The sequence below is a fragment of the Furipterus horrens genome, unplaced genomic scaffold, assembly GCF_987537825.1.
Source record: "Furipterus horrens unplaced genomic scaffold, mFurHor1.1.pri manual_scaffold_6, whole genome shotgun sequence".
Lineage (NCBI taxonomy): Eukaryota > Metazoa > Chordata > Mammalia > Chiroptera > Furipteridae > Furipterus > Furipterus horrens.
The window spans coordinates 49646769-49666952 of NW_028327176.1; the positions used below are offsets into that span (position 1 = coordinate 49646769).

Consider the following 20184-nt stretch of genomic DNA (forward strand, 5'->3'; position numbering starts at 1 on the left):
TTTCCCTCAGGGAGTTAATATGTCATTGGGGAAAAAGAGAAGTTTTCAATGTTGTAATTATGTATTAAGATTCATATTAAAACAGAATGGAGCAAATAAATGACTGAATAAATAATAGGAGAGAAAAGACAAATCTTGCTTACAGAAGAACTCCAAATAATTTATGTAGATTACCACTGGCCCCCCTCACCTTAGCCCAAGGAGGTGAAGCTTAATCTCTCCTTCTCCCTTGTGTATAGACTGAATTTAGGGACTAGATTCCAAAGAACAGAACATAAAAAGGGAGAAATAGGCGGTGGCTGGTGTGGCTCAGTTGGTTAGGCATTGCCCTGCAAAGTAAAAGGTTGTTGGTTCAATTTCTGGTCAGTGCACATGTCTGGGTTGTGGGTTCATTCCTATGTCAGGGCATGTAGGAAAGGCAACCGATTGATTGATGTTTCTCTCCCTGTTTTTATTCCTCCCTTACCCTCTCTCTAAAAATAAATTTAAATTTTTTTTTTAAACTTTAGAACAACTATTGTGAGATTAGGAACAAAATAAGGATGCCAACTCTTACCATTTCACTTCAACATTTTACTAAAGGTCTTAAATAGTACCAGCAATTAAAACAGGAAAAATGATAAGAAAGGAATACTGTCCTTTCAGATTTGATATAATTTTGATAAAAAAACAAAACAATCTACAGATAACTTATTAGAATATGTTTTTAGAAAAATTGCCAGATATGAAATTACATTATAAAAAATAAACTATGTTTTTCAGTATCAGAAGTTATAAAATAGAAAGCTAAAAAATATACCATATATAATATTACTAAAAACATAAAATACCTAATAAGTATACTAAAAGATATAAAATCTCTAAGTAAAATACTATTAATATATGATAGGTAGAAACTAAAGGTAATCTAAAATAGGATCCACTTCCAGGTAAGATGTTGTAGGTAGCCACAGGCCATCATTCTTGCTGTAATAAACAAACGAAGTTGAATAAATCATAAAAATCATACTAAAAAAAATCAGAGAGCTATGGGAGCAATCAGAAACCACCAACTAATATGCTAGAGAGGGGCATCTTAAAATTTATGGGCAGGGGCTTGGTATAGGCAGACATACTCCACTGGAAAAAGAGAAACCACTGAAGTTTTTGCTGAACCCATAGGCTGGCATGATAAGAGTGAAATCTAGCAGAATGCCAAGCTCATTTCCCCCATAGGACATTTCCTTAGTGTTAGGGAGGTATGGGAAGATGGGGAACTGAGCCAGAAAAACAGAGTGAAATCTCCTGCATAGTCATGGCACTAATAACAAAACCAATTTCCACTAGATAGCGAGGTTTTTGATTAACATCAGGTCTCCTCCTCACATTTGCCGGATTTTGAACCTCCGTAAGGCAGGAAGCTAAATTACTAATGCATGAATGGGAGAACTTTCAAGGTGAAAAATAAGAGACCTACCAGACTCACAATAAAAAGTGAAGTGTCACCCGCAAGAGGGTTGAATCAAAAAACAGTGAAATACACTTGTAATCTTTTGAGTGCTTATGAGAGAAATTTCCATTGAGAAAATATAGCACAAAAATATATAACTGGTTTCCCCTTACATTTTAAAGCTGGGAGGGCTGAGAGTCCAAAGAGCTGAATTCAAACATTTAGAAGACTGAACTGAATATCTCACTATATTTAATTATTGAAGAATAAAAACCTTGTCAGCTTAAAGCAAAAATCCAAACAAATCACTTACAATCATAGGTATGAGTCAATTAAAGCTCCAACCCAGCTCTAACCTAGTAAAATTCCTGAAATGACTGACCAGGCATTCTATCTGGTTAACAAAGAGCAAATCCTTTCTTTGCAAAGTAATCGCATTCTCGGTCTCTATAATTTTTTTATTCACAATGTCAAGCACATAAGCAAAAACTGTAAAATTTATGAAGCAAAGAGGTAAGATGGCGGAGGAGTGAGGAGAGGTTGCGGTTTTAGGCTCCGGAGACCCATCTGCAGTTTGGTCTAATTGCAGACAGAACATCTCAGTGAGCAGCTGGACATTGGCGGGAGTTGAGCCAAGGCACTGCTGGATTAGAGAAAATCCATCTGGGAACAACCTGTTTAGTGAGGATAGCGGAGAAAAAGGGGACGAAACGGGATTCCTGACTGGGGCGGCTGCCCGAGCTGTGGCGGGAAGCACACAAAGGATTTTTGGCGACCACAGGCTACCCCAGAGAGGAGTCAGGCGGAGAGCAGATCTTTGCCCGCTGGCAGAGACGGGACTCGACCAAGTGGCATTGGCGCTGAAGGACAGGAGACAGCGTGCTGCCGGGCAAGTGAGAACATAATTCTCCTTTATATTTTTCTCTAGTGGACGGTGGAGACGGGAGGAAAGTTTGGGGGTGGTAGGCCGTTCTGGAGGAGCCCAGGCGCAGAGGCCCGCTCATCCACTCCTCAACCCTACCATTGGGTCGCGGGGGCGCACATAGGGAAGTGCTCTCATTCACTGGCCCAGGTGCGCGGGGCCGTGAGTCCAGGCATCCCTCGGACACTCCCCAACGGACATAAGATCAGTGCCCCAACGGGCACAGGGAGGGCCCACTGAACACGCAGAGGACTGTGCACAGACACCCCTAGACAGCTCCCGTGGGCGCAGGGCCCCAGGCCGGAAAGCAGACCACTAGCGCAGGCTCTGTTTGTGCCCGCCCAGACGGGTGAGGGAAGGTGGGCAGCTGCAGCACGGGAACAGCGGGAGGCGGCGACCCACGGACGCTCGATTCCACTGAGCACAAGTGTCCCTGGCCCTGCCCTAAGAGGCGAGAGACCAACTCCCGGAGCTCGGCTCAGCGGGACTGAGGGCACGGGGCGGTGCGCGAGCGCAAAAGCACCTCAGCCCGGGGTCAGTTGGCGCCAATCCCGGGGAAAGCTCTCGGGCCGCCCGCGCGGGCAGGGACACCTCGGCACGAACGCGGAACCGCCGCGGCCCAGCGAAGGCAGGAGCCAATCCCGGGGAAAGCGCTCGGGCCGCCCGCGCGGGCAGGGGCACCTCGGCGCGAACGGGGAACCGCCGCGGCCCAGCGAAAGCAGGAGCGAATCCCGGGGAAAGCGCTCGGGCCACCCGCGCGGGCAGGGGCACCTCGGCGCAAACGGGGAACCGCCGCGGCCCAGCGAAAGCAGGAGCGAATCCCGGGGAAAGCGCTCGGGCCGCCCGCGCGGGCAGGGGCACCTCGGCGCGAACGGGGAACCGCCGCGGCCCAGCGAAAGCAGGAGCCAATCCCGGGGAAAGAGCTCGGGCCGCCCGCGCGGGCAGGGACACCTCGGCGCGAACTGGGAACCGCCGCGGCCCGGTAGCAGTGGGCTCCAACCGCGGGGCAAACTCTCGGGCCGCCCGAGAGCGCAGGGGCTTGCGCGCAAGGGCACATCAACTGGCTCCAGCAAGCAGCAAGGGAGCGCGCCGTGCCGGCAACCGCGGGCGCGCACCATAGCGGCAACCGGGGGCACACACCAGTCCTGCAAAAAACAAGAACCTCTGACCTGCCACACTAGACCAGCTGCGGACCCAGTAAAAGAAGGCAACACACCAAGGCTAAAATGGAGTAAAAACATCGATTTTTTTTTTTCCAAATTTTTTCTCCCAAATTTTTTCTCCCTTGTTCTTTCTTTCTTCTTAATTATTTCTTTTCTTTCCTTCTTTCTTTATTCTTTTCCTGGGGTTTTTTTGGGGGTATATATATATATATATATATATATATAATTTTTTTTTTAATTTTTTTTCTCTCTTTTTTCTTTCTTTCTTTCTTCTTTCTTCTTTCTTTTCTATCTTTCTTTGTTCCTTTCTTTCTTCCCTTTTGGGGTATTTTTTAGGGGGGGTTTTGTGGTAAATTTTTTATTTTCTTCTCTTTCTCTCTTTCTTTTCTTTCTTCTATTTTCTTGGGGATTTTTTTGGGGGGTGTTTTTCCTTCACCTCTTCCAATAATAACAAACTTTATCTCTAACGTGTTGCATATAACCTCTCCTTCTCACCCTTTCTCTTTAATCGTGGTTTATTCATTTGTGTGTCTAGCTTAGCCCCCCTATCACTCTAAATAATATAATTACTATATAAACCCAAATACAATACAATCCCACTTTCTTACTATACTATGTATTTTTCTATTCTTTTCTTCTATTTTTATTAACATACAATGTAAATATTACTAACTGGCTTGCACAGTCTCAACTATTATTAATCTATCAACCCCTCTATCAAAAATTATATTTTTCCTCCCCCAAAACAACTCTTATCTATTCTTCTTATAGTATAAAAGCTCAAATCTCTTTACATTTATATTAATACGGGCTAGTTGGCTAACGATAGCAGGATAGAGTGGGGGATACTTTCTGAGGGTGTGGGTCTCCTGCCTGGGCTGTGTGTTTATGTCTTTAACAGCATATCCACAAAAGAACTCAAGACAAAGCAGATAGAGTGACTCTCAACCAAGTAGCCAGAAGGAAGATCCTATCAAAGAACATCTGAAATATAACCGAACAGCATAAACAAACGACATAAAGGGTAACTCAAGACCATCAGGCTCAGGATATCAAAGAGACTGCACCACTGAAACTCCCAGACCTTTGATAAAGAATATTACACCACAAAGGAGGGAAGTCAAAGCAGACTACCCCCCCCAAAATAAATAAATAAATAAATAAATAAATAAATAAATAAATAAAAACAAACAAAAAGAATCCAACATGGTAAGACGCAAAAATAACCCCTCAATGAAAAGAAAAGAGGAATCCTCAGAAAGAGAGATAGACGAAATAGACATAGCCCAAATGTCAGACATGGAATTCAAAACAATGGTGGTAAAGAAGCTCAATATACTCGACATCCTTAAAATCAACTATGACAACCTTCAAGGAAGTTACCAGCAGCTCCAAGAAAATTACAGGGAACTGGCAGAGAACTACACCAGCATAAAAAAAGACATAGAAATTGTTAACAGGAACCAGGAAGAACTTAAGAATACAATCTCTGAACTGAAAAACACAGTAGAATCAGTCAAAAGCAGACTTAACGAAGCAGAGGATCGGATTAGTGAGTTAGAAGATAATGTAGAGAAAAACTCCCAGAAAATACAGCAAAATGAAAAACGATTGAAAAAATATGAACAAGATGTAAGGGAATTACAGGATAGCATTAGGAAAAATAATTTAAGGATCATCGGAATACGAGAGGGAGAAGAAAAGGAACATGGAATTGAAAATCTGATAGGAGAAATAGTGACAGAAAATTTTCCGAACCTGATGAGAGGAAAAGCTATGCAAGTCCAAGAAGCACTGAGAGTTCCAATCAAGAGGAACCCCCAAAAACCCACTCCAAGGCACATCATAGTTAAAATGGCAACATTCCAAGACAAAGAGAGAATCCTAAAAGCAGCAAGAGAAAAACAGCAAATAACATACAAGGGAGCTCCGATAAGGCTATCAACTGATTTCTCAACAGAAACATTACAAGCCAGAAGGGAATGGTCAAAAATATTTCAAGCAATGAAAAACAAAGGCCTACAACCAAGAATACTCTACCCAGCAAGGCTCTCATTCAAAATAGAAGGTGAAATAAGGAGTTTCTCAGACAAAGGAAGACTGAAAGAATACATCTCCACCAAACCAGCATTGCAAGAGATGCTAAAGGGACTGTTCTAAGAAAAAAAGAAGAAAAAAACAAGAGAGGAGAGGAACAGAGGTACAAAGGGAAATGAATAAATACACGTCAATAATAACCTTAAATGTAAATGGATTAAATGCTCCAATTAAAAGACATAGGGTAACGGAATGGATAAGAAAACAGGACCCACATATTTGCTGTCTACAAGAAACACACCTCAAAACAAAAGATTTACACAGACTGAAAGTAAAGGGATATAAAAAAATATTCCAAGCAAACGGACCGGAAAAAAAAGCCGGGGTAGCAGTTCTCATATCAGACAAAATGGATTTCAAAGCAAGGACAATAAAAAGAGACAAAGAAGGACACTTCATAATACTTAAAGGAACAATCCATCAAGAAGATATGACTTTGATAAACATATATGCACCCAACATAGGAGCACCCAAATACATAAAGCAAATACTAGAAGACCACAAAAAGGATATCAACAACAACACACTCATTGTAGGGGACTTCAACACTCCATTATCAACAACAGACAGATCATCAAAGCAAAGAAACACCAAGGATATACAGGCATTGAACAACACACTAAACCACATGGATCTAACTGATATATATAGAACTTTTCACCCCAAAGAAGCAAAATATACATTCTTTTCAAGTGCACATGGGACATTTTCAAAGATAGACCACATGATAGGTCACAAAACAAGCCTCAACAAATTCAAGAAAATTGAAATCATATCAAGCATCTTTTCAGATCACAATGCCCTGAAACTAGAAATCAACCTCAGAGAAAAAAATCAAAGACACCCAAACTCATGGAGATTGAATAACATGCTATTAAATAATGAATGGGTTAACAATGACATCAAAGAAGAAATCAAGAAATTTCTAGAAACTAATGATAATGAGCACACAACAACCCAAAACCTGTGGGACACAGCAAAAGCAGTCCTGAGAGGGAAGTTTATAGCAATACAGGCATATCTGAAAAGGCTAGAAGAATCTCAAATAAAAAACCTAACCACAATGCTACAAGAACTAGAACAACAACAACAAACAAAGCCTAGGGCAAGAAGAAGGAATGAAATCATCAAGATCAGAGCAGAACTAAATGACATAGAGACTAAACAAACAATCCAAAAGATCAACAAAACTAGGAGCTGGTTCTTCGAAAAAATCAACAAAATCGACAAGCCTCTAGCCAGTCTAATCAAGAAAAAAAGAGAAAAGACACAAATAAACAAAATCAGAAATGAAAGAGGAGAAATCACGACTGATACCTCAGAAATACAAATGATAGTTAGAAATTACTTCAGACAACTGTATGACAAGAAATTTGGCAATCTAGAAGAAATGGACAAATTTCTAGAAACATACAACCTTCCAAAACTAAATCAAGAAGAAGTGGAAAGTCTCAACAAACCAATAACAAAAAAGGAAATTGAAACAGTAATCCAAAATCTCCCAGCACACAAAAGCCCTGGACCGGATGGCTTCACAGGCGAATTCTACAAAACATTCAGGGAAGAACTAACTCCTATCCTCCTCAAACTGTTCCAAAAAATCCAAGAAGAGGGGAAAATCCCAAACTCTTTCTATGAAGCCAGTATTATCCTAATCCCCAAACCAGGTCAAGACACAACAAAGAAAGAAAACTACAGGCCAAAATCACTGATGAACATAGATGCTAAAATCCTCAATAAAATATTGGCAAACAGGATCCAGCAATACATCAAAAAGATCATACATCATGATCAAGTGGGCTTCATTCCAGGGATGCAAGGATGGTTTAATATTCGCAAATCAATAAATATAATACATCACCTAAACAAAATGAAAGACAAAAATCACATGATCATATCAATAGATGCAGAAAAGGCATTTGATAAAGTACAACACCCATTTATGACGAAAACACTCAGCAAAATGGGAATAGAGGGAGCATACCTTAACATAATTAAGGCTATATATGAGAAGCCTGAGGCCAACATCATACTCAATGGACAAAAACTGAAAGCATTCCCCCTGAACTCAGGAACTAGACAAGGTTGTCCACTCTCTCCACTCCTTTTCAACATAGTGTTGGAAGTCCTAGTCACAGCAATCAGACAAGAAAAAGAAATAAAAGGCATCCAAATTGGGAAAGAGGAAGTGAAACTTTCATTATATGCAGATGACATGATAGTATACCTAGAAAATCCTATAAACTCCACTAAAAGACTACTCAATATAATAAGTGAATTTGGCAAAATCGCAGGGTACAAAATAAATATACAGAAATCTAAGGCATTTCTGTACACCAACAATAAAATAGCAGAGACAGAGACAAAAAAGAAAATACCATTTACTATAATAGCAACAAGAAAAATAAAGTACCTAGGAGTAAACTTAACCAAAGAGATAAAAGACCTGTACTCTGAAAATTACATAACATTGAAGAAAGAAATTAAGGAAGAAACAAATAAATGGAAGCAAATACCATGTTCTTGGATGGGAAGAATCAACATCATCAAAATGGCCATACTACCCAAAGCAATTTACAGATTCAATGCAATCCCTATTAAAATACCAATGACATATTTCACAGACCTAGAACAAATACTCCATAAATTCATATGGAACCAAAAAAGACCCCGAATAGCAAAAGCAATCTTGAGACAGAAGAACACAGCAGGAGGAATCACGATACCAGACATCAAACAATACTACAAAGCCACTGTGATCAAAACAGTCTGGTACTGGCATAAGAACAGACATATAGATCAGTGGAACAGAATAGAGAGTCCAGAAATAAACCCAGGCCTCTATGGTCAACTAATCTTTGATAAAGGAGGAAGGAACATAAAATGGAGTGAGAAGAGCCTCTTTAACAAATGGTGCTGGGAGAACTGGATAGGGACCTGCAAAAAAATGAAACTAGACCACCAACTTACACCACACACGAGAATAAACTCAAGATGGATCAAAGACTTAAATGTAAGCCATGACACCATAAAAGTCCTAGAGGAAAACATAGGCAAGAAAATATCAGATATCTCACGTAACAATCTCTTCACGGATACATCTCCTAAAGCAAGAGAAATAAAGGAAAAAATAAATAAATGGGATTACATCAAACTGAAGAGTTTCTGCTCAGCAAAAGAAAACATCAGCAAGATGAAAAGGAAACCAACCATATGGGAAAACATATTTGCCAATGACATCACAGACAGGGGACTGATTTCCAAAATATATAAAGAGCTTATACGACTCAACATCAAGAAAACAAACAACCCAATTAAAAAATGGGCAAGGGACCTGAACAAACACTTCTCCGAAGAGGACATACAGAAGGTCCATAGACACATGAAAAAATGCTCAACATCATTAGCCATCAGGGAGATGCAAATAAAAACCACAATGAGATACCATTTTACACCAGTCAGAATGGCCATCATCAACAAATCAACAAACAACAAGTGCTGGCGAGGATGTGGAGAAACGGGAACCCTACTGCACTGTTGGTGGGAATGCAGACTGGTGCAGCCACTATGGAGAACAGTATGGAATTACCTCAAAAGATTAAAAATGGAACTGCCTTTTGAACCAATGACTCCACTACTAGGATTATACCCGAAGAATCTTGAAACACCAGTTCAAAAGAACTTATGCACTCCTATGTTCACTGCAGCACTGTTTACAATAGCTAAGTGCTGGAAACAACCTAAGTGCCCATCTGTAGATGAGTGGATCAAAAAACTGTGGTACATTTACACAATGGAATACTATGCAGCAGAAAGAAAGAAGGAACTCCTGCCATTTGCAACAACATGGATGGAACTAGAGAGAATTATGCTTAGTGAAATTAGCCGAGCAAAGAAAGAAAAATACCATATGATATCACCTAATACAGGAAACTAAAGAACAACACAAACAAAGGAACTAAATAGAACAAAGAGCAGAATAGCAGTCAATAGGGGGGAGGGGAGGGGGAGAGAAGGGGGATAAGTAAGGGAAGGGATTAATTAAAGAGCCTGTATGAAAGACTCATGGACATGGACAACGGGGAGGGATATGATTGTGGGAGAGGGGGTGGGTTGGGTGGGGGAGAGAAATTGGGGGAAAAGGGGACAACTGTAATTGAAAAACCAAAATAAAAAAATTAAAAAAATAAATAAAATAAAATTAAAAAAAAAATTTTATGAAGCAGGATAAAGTAAAAACTGAGAGAAAAAGACAAAACAATTGATTCACAGGAAATTCAGATACTGGAGTTAGCACAGAAGGACTTAAAAATGATTATTAATATATTGAGAGATTTCCTGGTTGGTGTGGCTCAATGGATTGAGTGCCAGCCTGCAAACCAAAAGATCACTGGTTCCAATTCCTGATCTGGGCAGATGCCTGGATTGCAGGCCAGGTCCCCATTTGAGGGTGTATGAGAGGCAAAAGATTGCTGTTTCTCTCCCTGTCTTCCCCTTTCTCTGAAAGTAAATAAATAAAATCTTAAAGGATTTGACAACATTAAAAATTATTATGAAGAAAGCAAACAATGGGGAATAATAGATAAAAAGATAAAGGATCTCAACAGAAAATTACAATCAATTTTTAAAATAAAATTTAAATAAATAAAAGGGAACTAATCCCCAGCAGACCTCAGGAAATACCAAAATAAAATATTTTTTGGCTGAAGTAAAATGATGCAACAAAATACAGAACTGCAGAGAATAATAAAGAGCACTTAATGATGTGTTGCATATACATGAATATATGCTCACTTACATACACACACCTTTATATATATATATATATATATATATATAGTATCGTATCGGCAGCCGTCCGTCTCGAGAGACGATGGTGTAGCTTCTTAAGAGTCTATCTGCACCGCCGAGAATGGTTGTGCAGTCCGACTCGGGAGTGACACGGTATCTGTCTCCTCCCGTGTTGAATCGACATCTTGCGATGACGCTGGAGTGTCCTCTCCAGTGGAGCTGAAGCTACAGAGCCTGGGCAGGGTGATATGGAGGTCTGCTGTTGCCCATGCAGCAGACCCCCCCTCTCTTCGCAGCTGAAGGGTCCAAGGGAAAGACGGAGTCAATACAGCTTGGCTTCAGGTGCGCCGCAGGAGTTGCCGGTGTTGACTACAACGTCAAACCGCCTTAGGGACTCCGGCTCCGGATTTTCTGTCGGGGTTTACTCCCTTAGCCTTTCCCCTGAAGAGGTATGCCGCAAGGCAGCGGAGGTTTTTTGGAATCAGAGTTTTCCTTCTCTGATGTGCCCTGACTGGAAGATCGAACCAGCGACACTTAGCTCGCAGGCCGACGCTCAATCCACTGAGCCAAACCAGCCAGGGTATATATTCTATATTTCACATATAATGGAATAAACAAGCAACAGTAATATGTCTTGTGGGAATTATATATGTACAACAGTGGAGAATCTTGGCACACACCACTTCAGACAAGTGATCATGGTTAACATTACCCGTAATGCATATCAACATAATGTGCTCTGAGATGAGATTCATTAAAAATGCCTAGCCCTGGCCCTGGCTGGGTTGCTCAGTTTGGAACAAAAAATTAGATGTTTCTCTTTCTCTCTCTCTCTCCCAATTAAAAAAAATGCCTAGACTCCATCTAATCTTGAGACAACATCAAACAGCCAGATGAAAATACTTTCTCCAAAATAACTAATCAATTTTCTTCAAAGTGGCAAGGTCATGAAAAACAAGAAAAGACTGAAAAACTGCCACAGATTGGAGGAGACTAAGAAGATATGATAACTAAAATGCAAGGTGGGATCTTAGATTGAATCTGAAAACAGAGAAGGTTCATTTGTTGAAAAACCAGGTAAAATTAAATCAATCTATACCTTAGCTATAATTTTATATGAAGGAAAATTTCTTAGTTTTGGTATATGTTTTATGGTTATAATGTTATGGTAAGATGTTAACATAAGGGGAAACTTTTGTAAAGGGAATACTGGCAACCTCTAAGATATCCCCCAATGATTACTGCTTCCTGGTATTCATACCCCTGTGTAATTCCTAACCCTTCAGGGCAGGCTGGAAATAGTGATTCATTTCTACCAAAAAGAATGTGGCAGAAGAGGTGAGATTCATTTCCAAGATTAGGTTACAAAAAGACAGTGGCTTTCGTCTTGGGCACCCTCTCTTGCACTCTTACCTGCTTTGCTCATTTGAGGGAAACTTAGCTTTCATATTGGCATTGCCTTACAGAAGTCACATATCAATAGATAGTACAGGAAATAAACTATTTTTTTGCAACTCCTCTTTAGGTTGAAAATTGTCTCAAAATTAACAAGTTTAAAAATATTTAATACGTGCACATTTTATGCATACACGCACACAAAATCAGGCCTTGCATAATGATGATAGTACATTCTGAGAAATGCATCCTTAGGCGATTTTGTCGTTGTGAGCATATCATAGAGTACACTTACACAAACTCAGGTGGTATAGCCTACTACACACTTACACTCTTTGGTATATAGCCTGTTCTTCCTGGGCTATAAGTCTACACAGTATGTTACTGTATTAAATACTGTGGGCAACTGTAACACAATGCTAAGTATTTGTATGTCTAAACATATCTAAATATAGAAAAGGTACAGTAAAAATATGGTATAAAAGATTTAAAATGGTATGCCTGTATAGGGCAATTACCATGGATGGAGCTTGCAGGACTGGAACTTGCTCTGAGTGAGTCAGGGAACGAACAAGTGGTGAATGTGAAGTCCTTGAATATTACTGTACACTACTGTAGACTTTATACATACTGTATATTTAAACTACACTAAATTTATTTTAAAAACTTCTCTTTCTTCAATAATAAATTAACCTTGGCTTACTGTAACTATTTTTAAAATTTTGGTTCTTTTGTAATAGCACAGCTTAAAAAACACATTGTATAGTTGTACAAAAATGTTTTCTTCATATCCTTATTCTAAAACCTTTTTCTGTTTATATATTTTAAAATATTTTTTATTTTTAAATTTTTTTGGTTAAAAACTAAGACACAAACATACACATTAGCCTAGGCCTACAAAGGGTCAGAATCATCAGTATAACTGTCTTCCAAATCTACACTGTGTCCTACTGGAAGGTCTTTGGGGGAAATAAGAGGCATCTCCTATGATAATAAATGTCTTCTGGATTACCTCCTGAAAGACTTGCCTGAGGGTTTCCTGAGGAGGTGGCACTCTTTTCAGAAATGTGTCCATGGTGGTTTTCTTTATTTTTTCCTATCATAGATTTGCTTATAAGCAGATAATGCACCATGAATACTCTTCTCTATTAATTAAAACCTTTCAGTGATGAGGTCCATGTTTTCAAAAATCTTTAAGGAGCTTGAGGTCTGCAAAAGCTTCTGCTAAATCCTTCACTGTAAATTTTCTTAGGGATTCCTCTTGTTCTGCAGCTTTATTTTCTCTTCCCTCTTCTTCAGCTATTCACTCCTGTTCCAGTTCTAACAACACCACATTAGTCAATTCTTCAGGAACCACCTCTGGGAATTCCTCAATGTCAACCTCACCCACACCCAGGTTACGGCTGTCATTTCAACCACAACGTTGATTTTTGCAACCTCCTCATCTTGGGCAAATCCTTTGGAGTCATGGATGTCATTAGGCAACAAGAATTTTTCAGCTCCATTATACTCTTATAGGACCACTGTCATGTATGCCATCCATCACTGATCTAAAATGTTATGTGCTGCATGACTGTACATGCAGTTTGGATTATTTATAGGCTGCGGAGTCCGGCACACTTAGGTTGAAATGCTGCCTCTTGACACTTAATGGCCATGTGATGTTGGGTAAAACAGTTCATTTCTTTAACTATTAGGCTTTTTAAATCTAATGAATTAAAAAAAGTGATATAGGCAACCACTACAATGCCTGGGACTTAGTACATTCTGAACAAAGGGCATTATCAATAGTTCATATTTGTAATTATCTGTTATTTTCTTCTCATTCAAGAAACTCAGCTTCAATAAACAATCATTTTATCACTTTGATGAGTTTAAGTATTATATATAAATTTGTCAATCTTTTAATTTCTAAACATTTTTCAAAAAAATTATCAATACTGATTTCTACAGCACCTTCCTATTTATAATATTGAAACACAGATTCACCCCGTTTGTTTGTTTTGCCCCATTTCAAATCTCATTCATTAACTTTTAGAGCTAAAGGGAATTTTCAGGTTACAAACCCTTTCCCTTCCACCATCATCCACATATGGGTGACAAAGATATTAAACAACTTGTCCAAGAAGATAGTTGGTAGAAGAGCTGAAAGTACAGTTCAAGATTTGGAGAGACAGTATCATGTGGTGAACAAACTCTTGCTTTGATTAAACATACTGCATTTGAATGCCCCACCTGCTGCTTATGAACATCATTATTTGAGACAATGCTGTTTGCTGACAAAGTAGCAATGTCCATGTCTCGTTTCCCAGAGGGTTAATACGGACATGACCATCTACCCCACAAGGTTATCATGAGTATTAAATGAGATAATATGCTTAAGTCTCTCACTGCCAAGACTACCTCATGATGCTGAAAAACATTTTTTCCCTTCCTCCTTTCCAATGCCAGTGCTCTCCATTATGACATGCTGGCTTGTCAACTATAAGATGGAAACATTAAATGCATAGGGTAGTTCTGTTTAGCTGTAACAGAAAGGAGTTTCTTGTAGAAGACTAATGTAAAACTGAATCTTAAAATTTTAATGAGTCTTAAAATTAGGCTAAATAATATAAATCTAATGCATTTATCAGTGAACTGGGTTTCCTTTACTACAATACGTTGTAAAGTAGGGCATCACATGAATGAGCACATTATGCATTGGTTATTTTAACTAAGTGTCAAAGTAATGTCTGCCAGAATTCTCCACTATAAAGTTACCTTTTGACACTGTTAATACTAAATGTTTGAGGGAAATCATGAAATGGAAACAAAAAGAGAGAGAAAGGAGAGAGACAATGTGCAGGAGAGTGATCATGTGCACGCACCCTCTCACAAAGCCTGGTCTTCAGCATGTCTCCAACACAATGAACAAGGAATTGGTAACTTGTACCACTGCATGATCAAAGATTCTTCTCAGAGTAATTCAATATCTTAAATAATTGAAGCCAAGTCTCGTGAAAAGCCCTTTGGAAGTATGAGCACATTACTTTCAGGTATTCTTTCTTACTTTGGTATTTACCCCTCAAAAGACTTCTAGCAGATTAGTCAGAAACAATCTCTCCTGAGAGAATCATATTGCTTTTCCCCCAGAAACTTATATTTGCTTACGTGCTTAAAACCCTTTATGACAAATTCCATCAGCTTGTTTGTCATGATAATGAGACTCACCGATCTGCAGATACTGAAGTCCCTTCTGGTCTGGAATATTCTTCCAAATCTGAAAAGTTCACTTGTGTCTGCCTTGACGTTATTGGCTGGCTCTTCTGAAAAGGTATGGTTTTCAAGTCCTGAATAATAGTACTACTATTTGGAAGAGACTGTTTGACTTGAAAGTCCGGTGAAGATTTAGGTCCTAGAAAACCTAGAGATTCTTGATCATATGCTACAGGTTTACTAGTTAGTAATTTGGAGGTTGGTTCCAATGATCTTGAAGATATAGTTTGTTGGTCAGAGTTAAGTTCACTATTCATCCTTGTTTTAGAAGCAGGATCCAATGAAAGAAATCTTTTATCTAAGGTTTCACTATCCAACTTGGAAGGAGTCTTGGGAGAAATAGTTATGCGGACACAAGAAAGTGCTTTTCTATTTGAAGGTGGAGTAGATGGAGATGTTACTAATATATGTTGATTTGGGACTGATTGGGAGACCACATTATTGACCTTAGTTTCAACATCTGTATTAGATATGTGTGATTTAGGTTCATGTTGATCACTGTTTTCTACTACACAATCCAGATCTTGAGGAAGAGGGGAATATTGTTTTTTAACATGATGATCTGTATCTGGGGCTTTGCTTTGTTGTAAGAGCTGACGTTGCTCAAGAAAAATGGAAGAAGGACGATCTGAAGCTATATAATGCTGACCTTGAGGAAGGGGAGAGTGGTATTCCGTCATCTGATGGTCTACATGTGGGGTTTTGTTTTGTTCAGAGAGTTCTCGTTTTTCAAGAAAAATGTGACAAGGAAGGTTTGGAGCTACATAATGCTGATGTTGAGGAGGAGAATGGTGTTCTCTTACACAGTGATCTGCATGTGGGGCTTTGCTTTGTTCAAGGAGTTCTTGTTGTTCAAGAAACATGTGTGAAGGAGGATTTGGAGTTATAGTTACATTCTTCTCTTTTACCCCTAGTGTGGAATTTGATCTGCCCATGCTAATGAGAGTATGGTTATCAGAAAAATGAACTTCTCTGAGTTTGCTACAATTTGTACTGATACTGGGCTCAGATTTATTGCCTTTAAAATCTGATTTTTCTAAGAGTTTCTCTTCTTGATGAGAATGTTCAACAGATAACTTTTGGCCTTGCCTACTACTTTCTGTTAAAATAGTCACAGCTTTATCTGGTGAATGACTAATGATTTTAAATGATGAAGGGGAAGAGGTTTTCTGTTTTATATCTCTAAGAGGACTTTGCTCTTCAATGAAATGAGAATTAAGTACCCCTACTGATGCTCCAGTATACTGGCTATCTCCAGTAACACCAACCTTAAGAACAGAGGAATCTGAAAAGCATTTAGAATGTCGGTGAGATGAAAAAGTGATGGAGGTAGTAAACTTTTTCATGGATTCTGGGGGCAGCACTTGTGATGAAGAAGGACAACCCATTTCTTCAGGCGGCACACAATCAGGGTCTACTAATTCTGAGAGCCAAGGATCCATCTTTTCATGAAATGGCATGCAAAAACCCTTGCCTATTTTGAAGTCATCACCTGTAAAGTTTTGAAATGAGGAATGACTTTGTAACTGCAAGGGATTCCAAACTTTGAAGTGGGGTTTGCTCTGGTCTAGTGATTTAGAAAAGTTGATATGCCTGGTTCTCCATGATAATGGGCTTTGTTGTCCTCTGATAATTTCTAAGGGTTCAGCTGATCTGAAGAGACAAGGATGGCTGTCCAGCTGTGGTTGGTTAGCAGTGAGAGTCCTGAAACATCCTTTTTCATGGCTCTCAATAATAATATGACTACGTACAGCTTCTGGCTTGCATCCTATTTCCCGTGGACACTGTAAACCCTAGAAAATATAAATAAGATTTTACTTGAAGTAGTACTAATAGTTATACAAAAACCACTTTGTTGCTGTTTTACAATAAGACAGGTAAGAACATAAGAATAAGAAAGTTAACTATAGAATAAAATGGCCCATAATAACCAAGATGAAAAAAGTTTCTTGTGAAAAATTTTCACTGAAGTAACAAAAGCAAAGACTACTGTTGTCTCCCGGTATTATCATCTTTTTTCTTTTAATAAGCACGATCCCGTACCCCAACATTTTCTGGTCCCACGGCCACCAAGCTGCAGACATTTCCAGTTTCTTTTGAAGGTAGGTGTGATCCTATGACTAGGTTTAGGTCAATGGGATATGAACAAAAGCAGTTAGGTATAAATTTTGCTTCCTGTCCTTAAAAAATTAAGTTCTAGACCTCCCTGGCCCATGTACTACCACCATCAGTACTATCACCATTATTATTGCTAACTGAAATAGGTGATGTCTAGAACAACCTTGGAAGCCATGTTAAATGATGACTCAGCTGCCCACCCAGCTTGGGTCCTTGGATAAACTCACGGAGTTTGCTTCTGTTCCTACCCTAAACTATCATGTAAAGAAAAAAAACAAAACAAAAAAAACACTATCAAATAAATGAAAAATAAAATTCTACCTTATTTGAGCTATTGTATTTTTGGGTTTCTTGTTACAGAAGCTTAGCCTACACCCTAATATTTTACCACTTAGAATAAGAACTAGTACTTCCTTCTCCTGAGGTTTAAGATCAGTGCCCAATGCTACCATAAATTTCTTTGTGATTTCTGTGTTTTACCTGTAAAGTTGTAACTTGGCATTCTATATATTTGATGATGTAGCCCTACTTGATTTTATATAAAAATATTTTAAAATATGCTGTCACTTCCACTGCCCTCTTCTACCTGCTAAGTCCAACTAAAAACCCTGTACATTATACATAAAACAAACTTAAGAAGAATCTGGAAGATGTAGAGAAGAAGGCAGACTGGCTAGGGACCTTGGGACCTGAAGAAGGACACTGTAGTGAGATCCCTGGGTTTTCTTTTTTACCTCATATATCCCAGATTTGGATCTGAAAAGGCGAGCAACCCAAAAACAAAGGGCACAAACAAAAGCTCTAACAAAAACCTATTTTCATTAGCTAAAAAACCAATAAAGGTGAAGTTTAGCAAGACAGAAAATTTTTAAACAAAAACTGATGTGTTTCAGTCACACCATATAGAAAAAAATGTGGCCTCACCCACACCCATTCCAGTAAAGTCTAAGTGAGAATAGGCCATGAAGGAGCCCAGGACTTATTTCCCTCCCTGTGGCGTCACTAGAGACCACACAGGAGGAACAGACTTCCATTTTTATTCAGCAATGAGGTGGCCCTCTCACCCAAATACCAACTGGAAGAAAATATTTGCAAATCTCATATCCAGTAAATGACTGTATCTAACATATACAAAGAACTCTCTCTCTCAAAAAAAAAAGGCAATTCAATCAGAAAAATGGACAGGAAAACCATATACACTTCACTAACAAGGACAGAGATGGGCAATAATGGCATGAAAAGATATTCAGCATAATTAATCATTAAGAAAATGCAGCCATGGCTGGATAGCTCAGTTGGTTAGTGTTGTCCTGCTATATCAAGGTTCTGGGTTCAATATGCATTCAGGGCACATAAAACAATCAACCAAATCCCTGCCCCCCTCTTTCTGGTCAATAAATTAAAAAGAAAAAAGGAAAATGCAAACTAAAAGCACATTGAAATATGACTATAAACCTATCAGAATGGTTAAAATTAAAGTGACAATATGAAATGCAGGTGAGGCTGTGGAGTAATGGAATCATTTACACATTACTGGTGGGAATGTAAAATGGTACAATCAACCTAAAAAGTGTTGTGGCAGTTTCTCAAGAAACTAAACATTATAACTGCCATATGACTCAGCAATAGCACTCCTGGGCATTTATTCTACAGAAATATTTACGTTCAACAAAACCCTGCACATGTTTACAGCAGCTTTATTAGTAATAGCCAAAAATTGGGAAAAAAACAAGATGTCATTCAATAGGTGAATACTTAAACTGGTACATCTATACCATAGAACACTACACAGCGATAAAAAGAAACAAACTATCAATACACCCAACAACTTAAATATTCTCCAGAGAATTATGCTAAGTAAAAAATACCAATACCAAAAGGTCACATAATGTAAAATTTCATTTATATGACATTCTTGAAATGACAAAATTATAAAAGTAGAGACGAGATTAATGACTGCCAGAGATTAAGAAAGGGGTAAGGAGCTAGAGATAAGTGGATGTAGTTATTACAGAGCAACATAAAGGACACTTCTGCTGATGTGAATGTTAAGTATCCTGACTATATCAGTGCCAATGTCCTGGTTATAATACGTTATTACAGATTTGCAAGATATTACCGTTGGTAGAAACCGAGTAAAGGGTAAAAATGATCTATCCGTGTATTTACTAATGACTGTGAATCTACATTTACTTCAAAATAAAATGTTGAATTTCTTTAAAAGACAATAAATTAATTAAACACCACTGGACAAAACAAACACTTCAGAGAAGATGTAAGACTGTGGTAGAGTAGGCAGAAGTTACATTCACCTCCTCCTAGAACCAAACCTGAATTACAACTTAATTAGAACAATCAACCAGAATAACCAACTGAAGACTAGACCAACAGAAGTCTTATAACCAAGGATTTATAGAAGAAGCCACATTGAGATTGGTAGGAAGGGCGGAGACTCGAATATGGCTGTTCCTGCACCCACAGGTGGTGGTTGAGGATCCAGAGGGATATCTCAGGCACAAAGATCCCCCCCACAAGGATCAAGGGGTCTCAAATGTGTGCCAGGCTCCTCAGCCTGAAGGATCAAAGCACAAAAGAAGAGCTGTGAAAATCAGCAAGGGTTACGTCTGTCAGTGGAGGGAAGGCGGCTCAGAGCAGACTGGAGTCACACAGGGAGAGACCGGGTTGTGTGGCTTTACAGAGAGGGCTGAATAAACATCTGCCGAAGTCCTTGTACTGAGTCCCTCCCTCACACCATCCCACCTCCCCGTGGCCCTGCCCTACCCTGCGGAAGAGTCAGCTGGCTGCAATCAGCCTGGGCCCACAGTGCAGACTTTCTTGGAAGGCTCTCCAGGAGGTCCAGGCAGATTCAAACAGATCCACACTGACTTGGGATTTTTGCCGAGTGGCCTCATACTTAGCACTGGCACTTACTTTGAATCCATATCAACCTGGTGACTACTACTCGCCCCTACCTGGTGCCTCACTGAGAACCTACCTCAAAGAACTTGCATACT

At 39.2% G+C, this 20184-nt stretch overlaps 1 protein-coding gene across 1 annotated transcript in view; it reads right to left on the reverse strand.

Moving 5' to 3' along the window:
* ALMS1 (ALMS1 centrosome and basal body associated protein) overlaps positions 1–20184 on the reverse strand; it is a 199904-nt gene that overhangs the window by 73383 nt on the left and 106337 nt on the right. Inside the window, exon 13 of the mRNA XM_090281447.1 lies at positions 15008–16845. Within this exon, the coding sequence (XP_090137573.1) occupies positions 15008–16845 (1838 nt within the window). The remainder of the gene's footprint in view (positions 1–15007; positions 16846–20184) is intronic.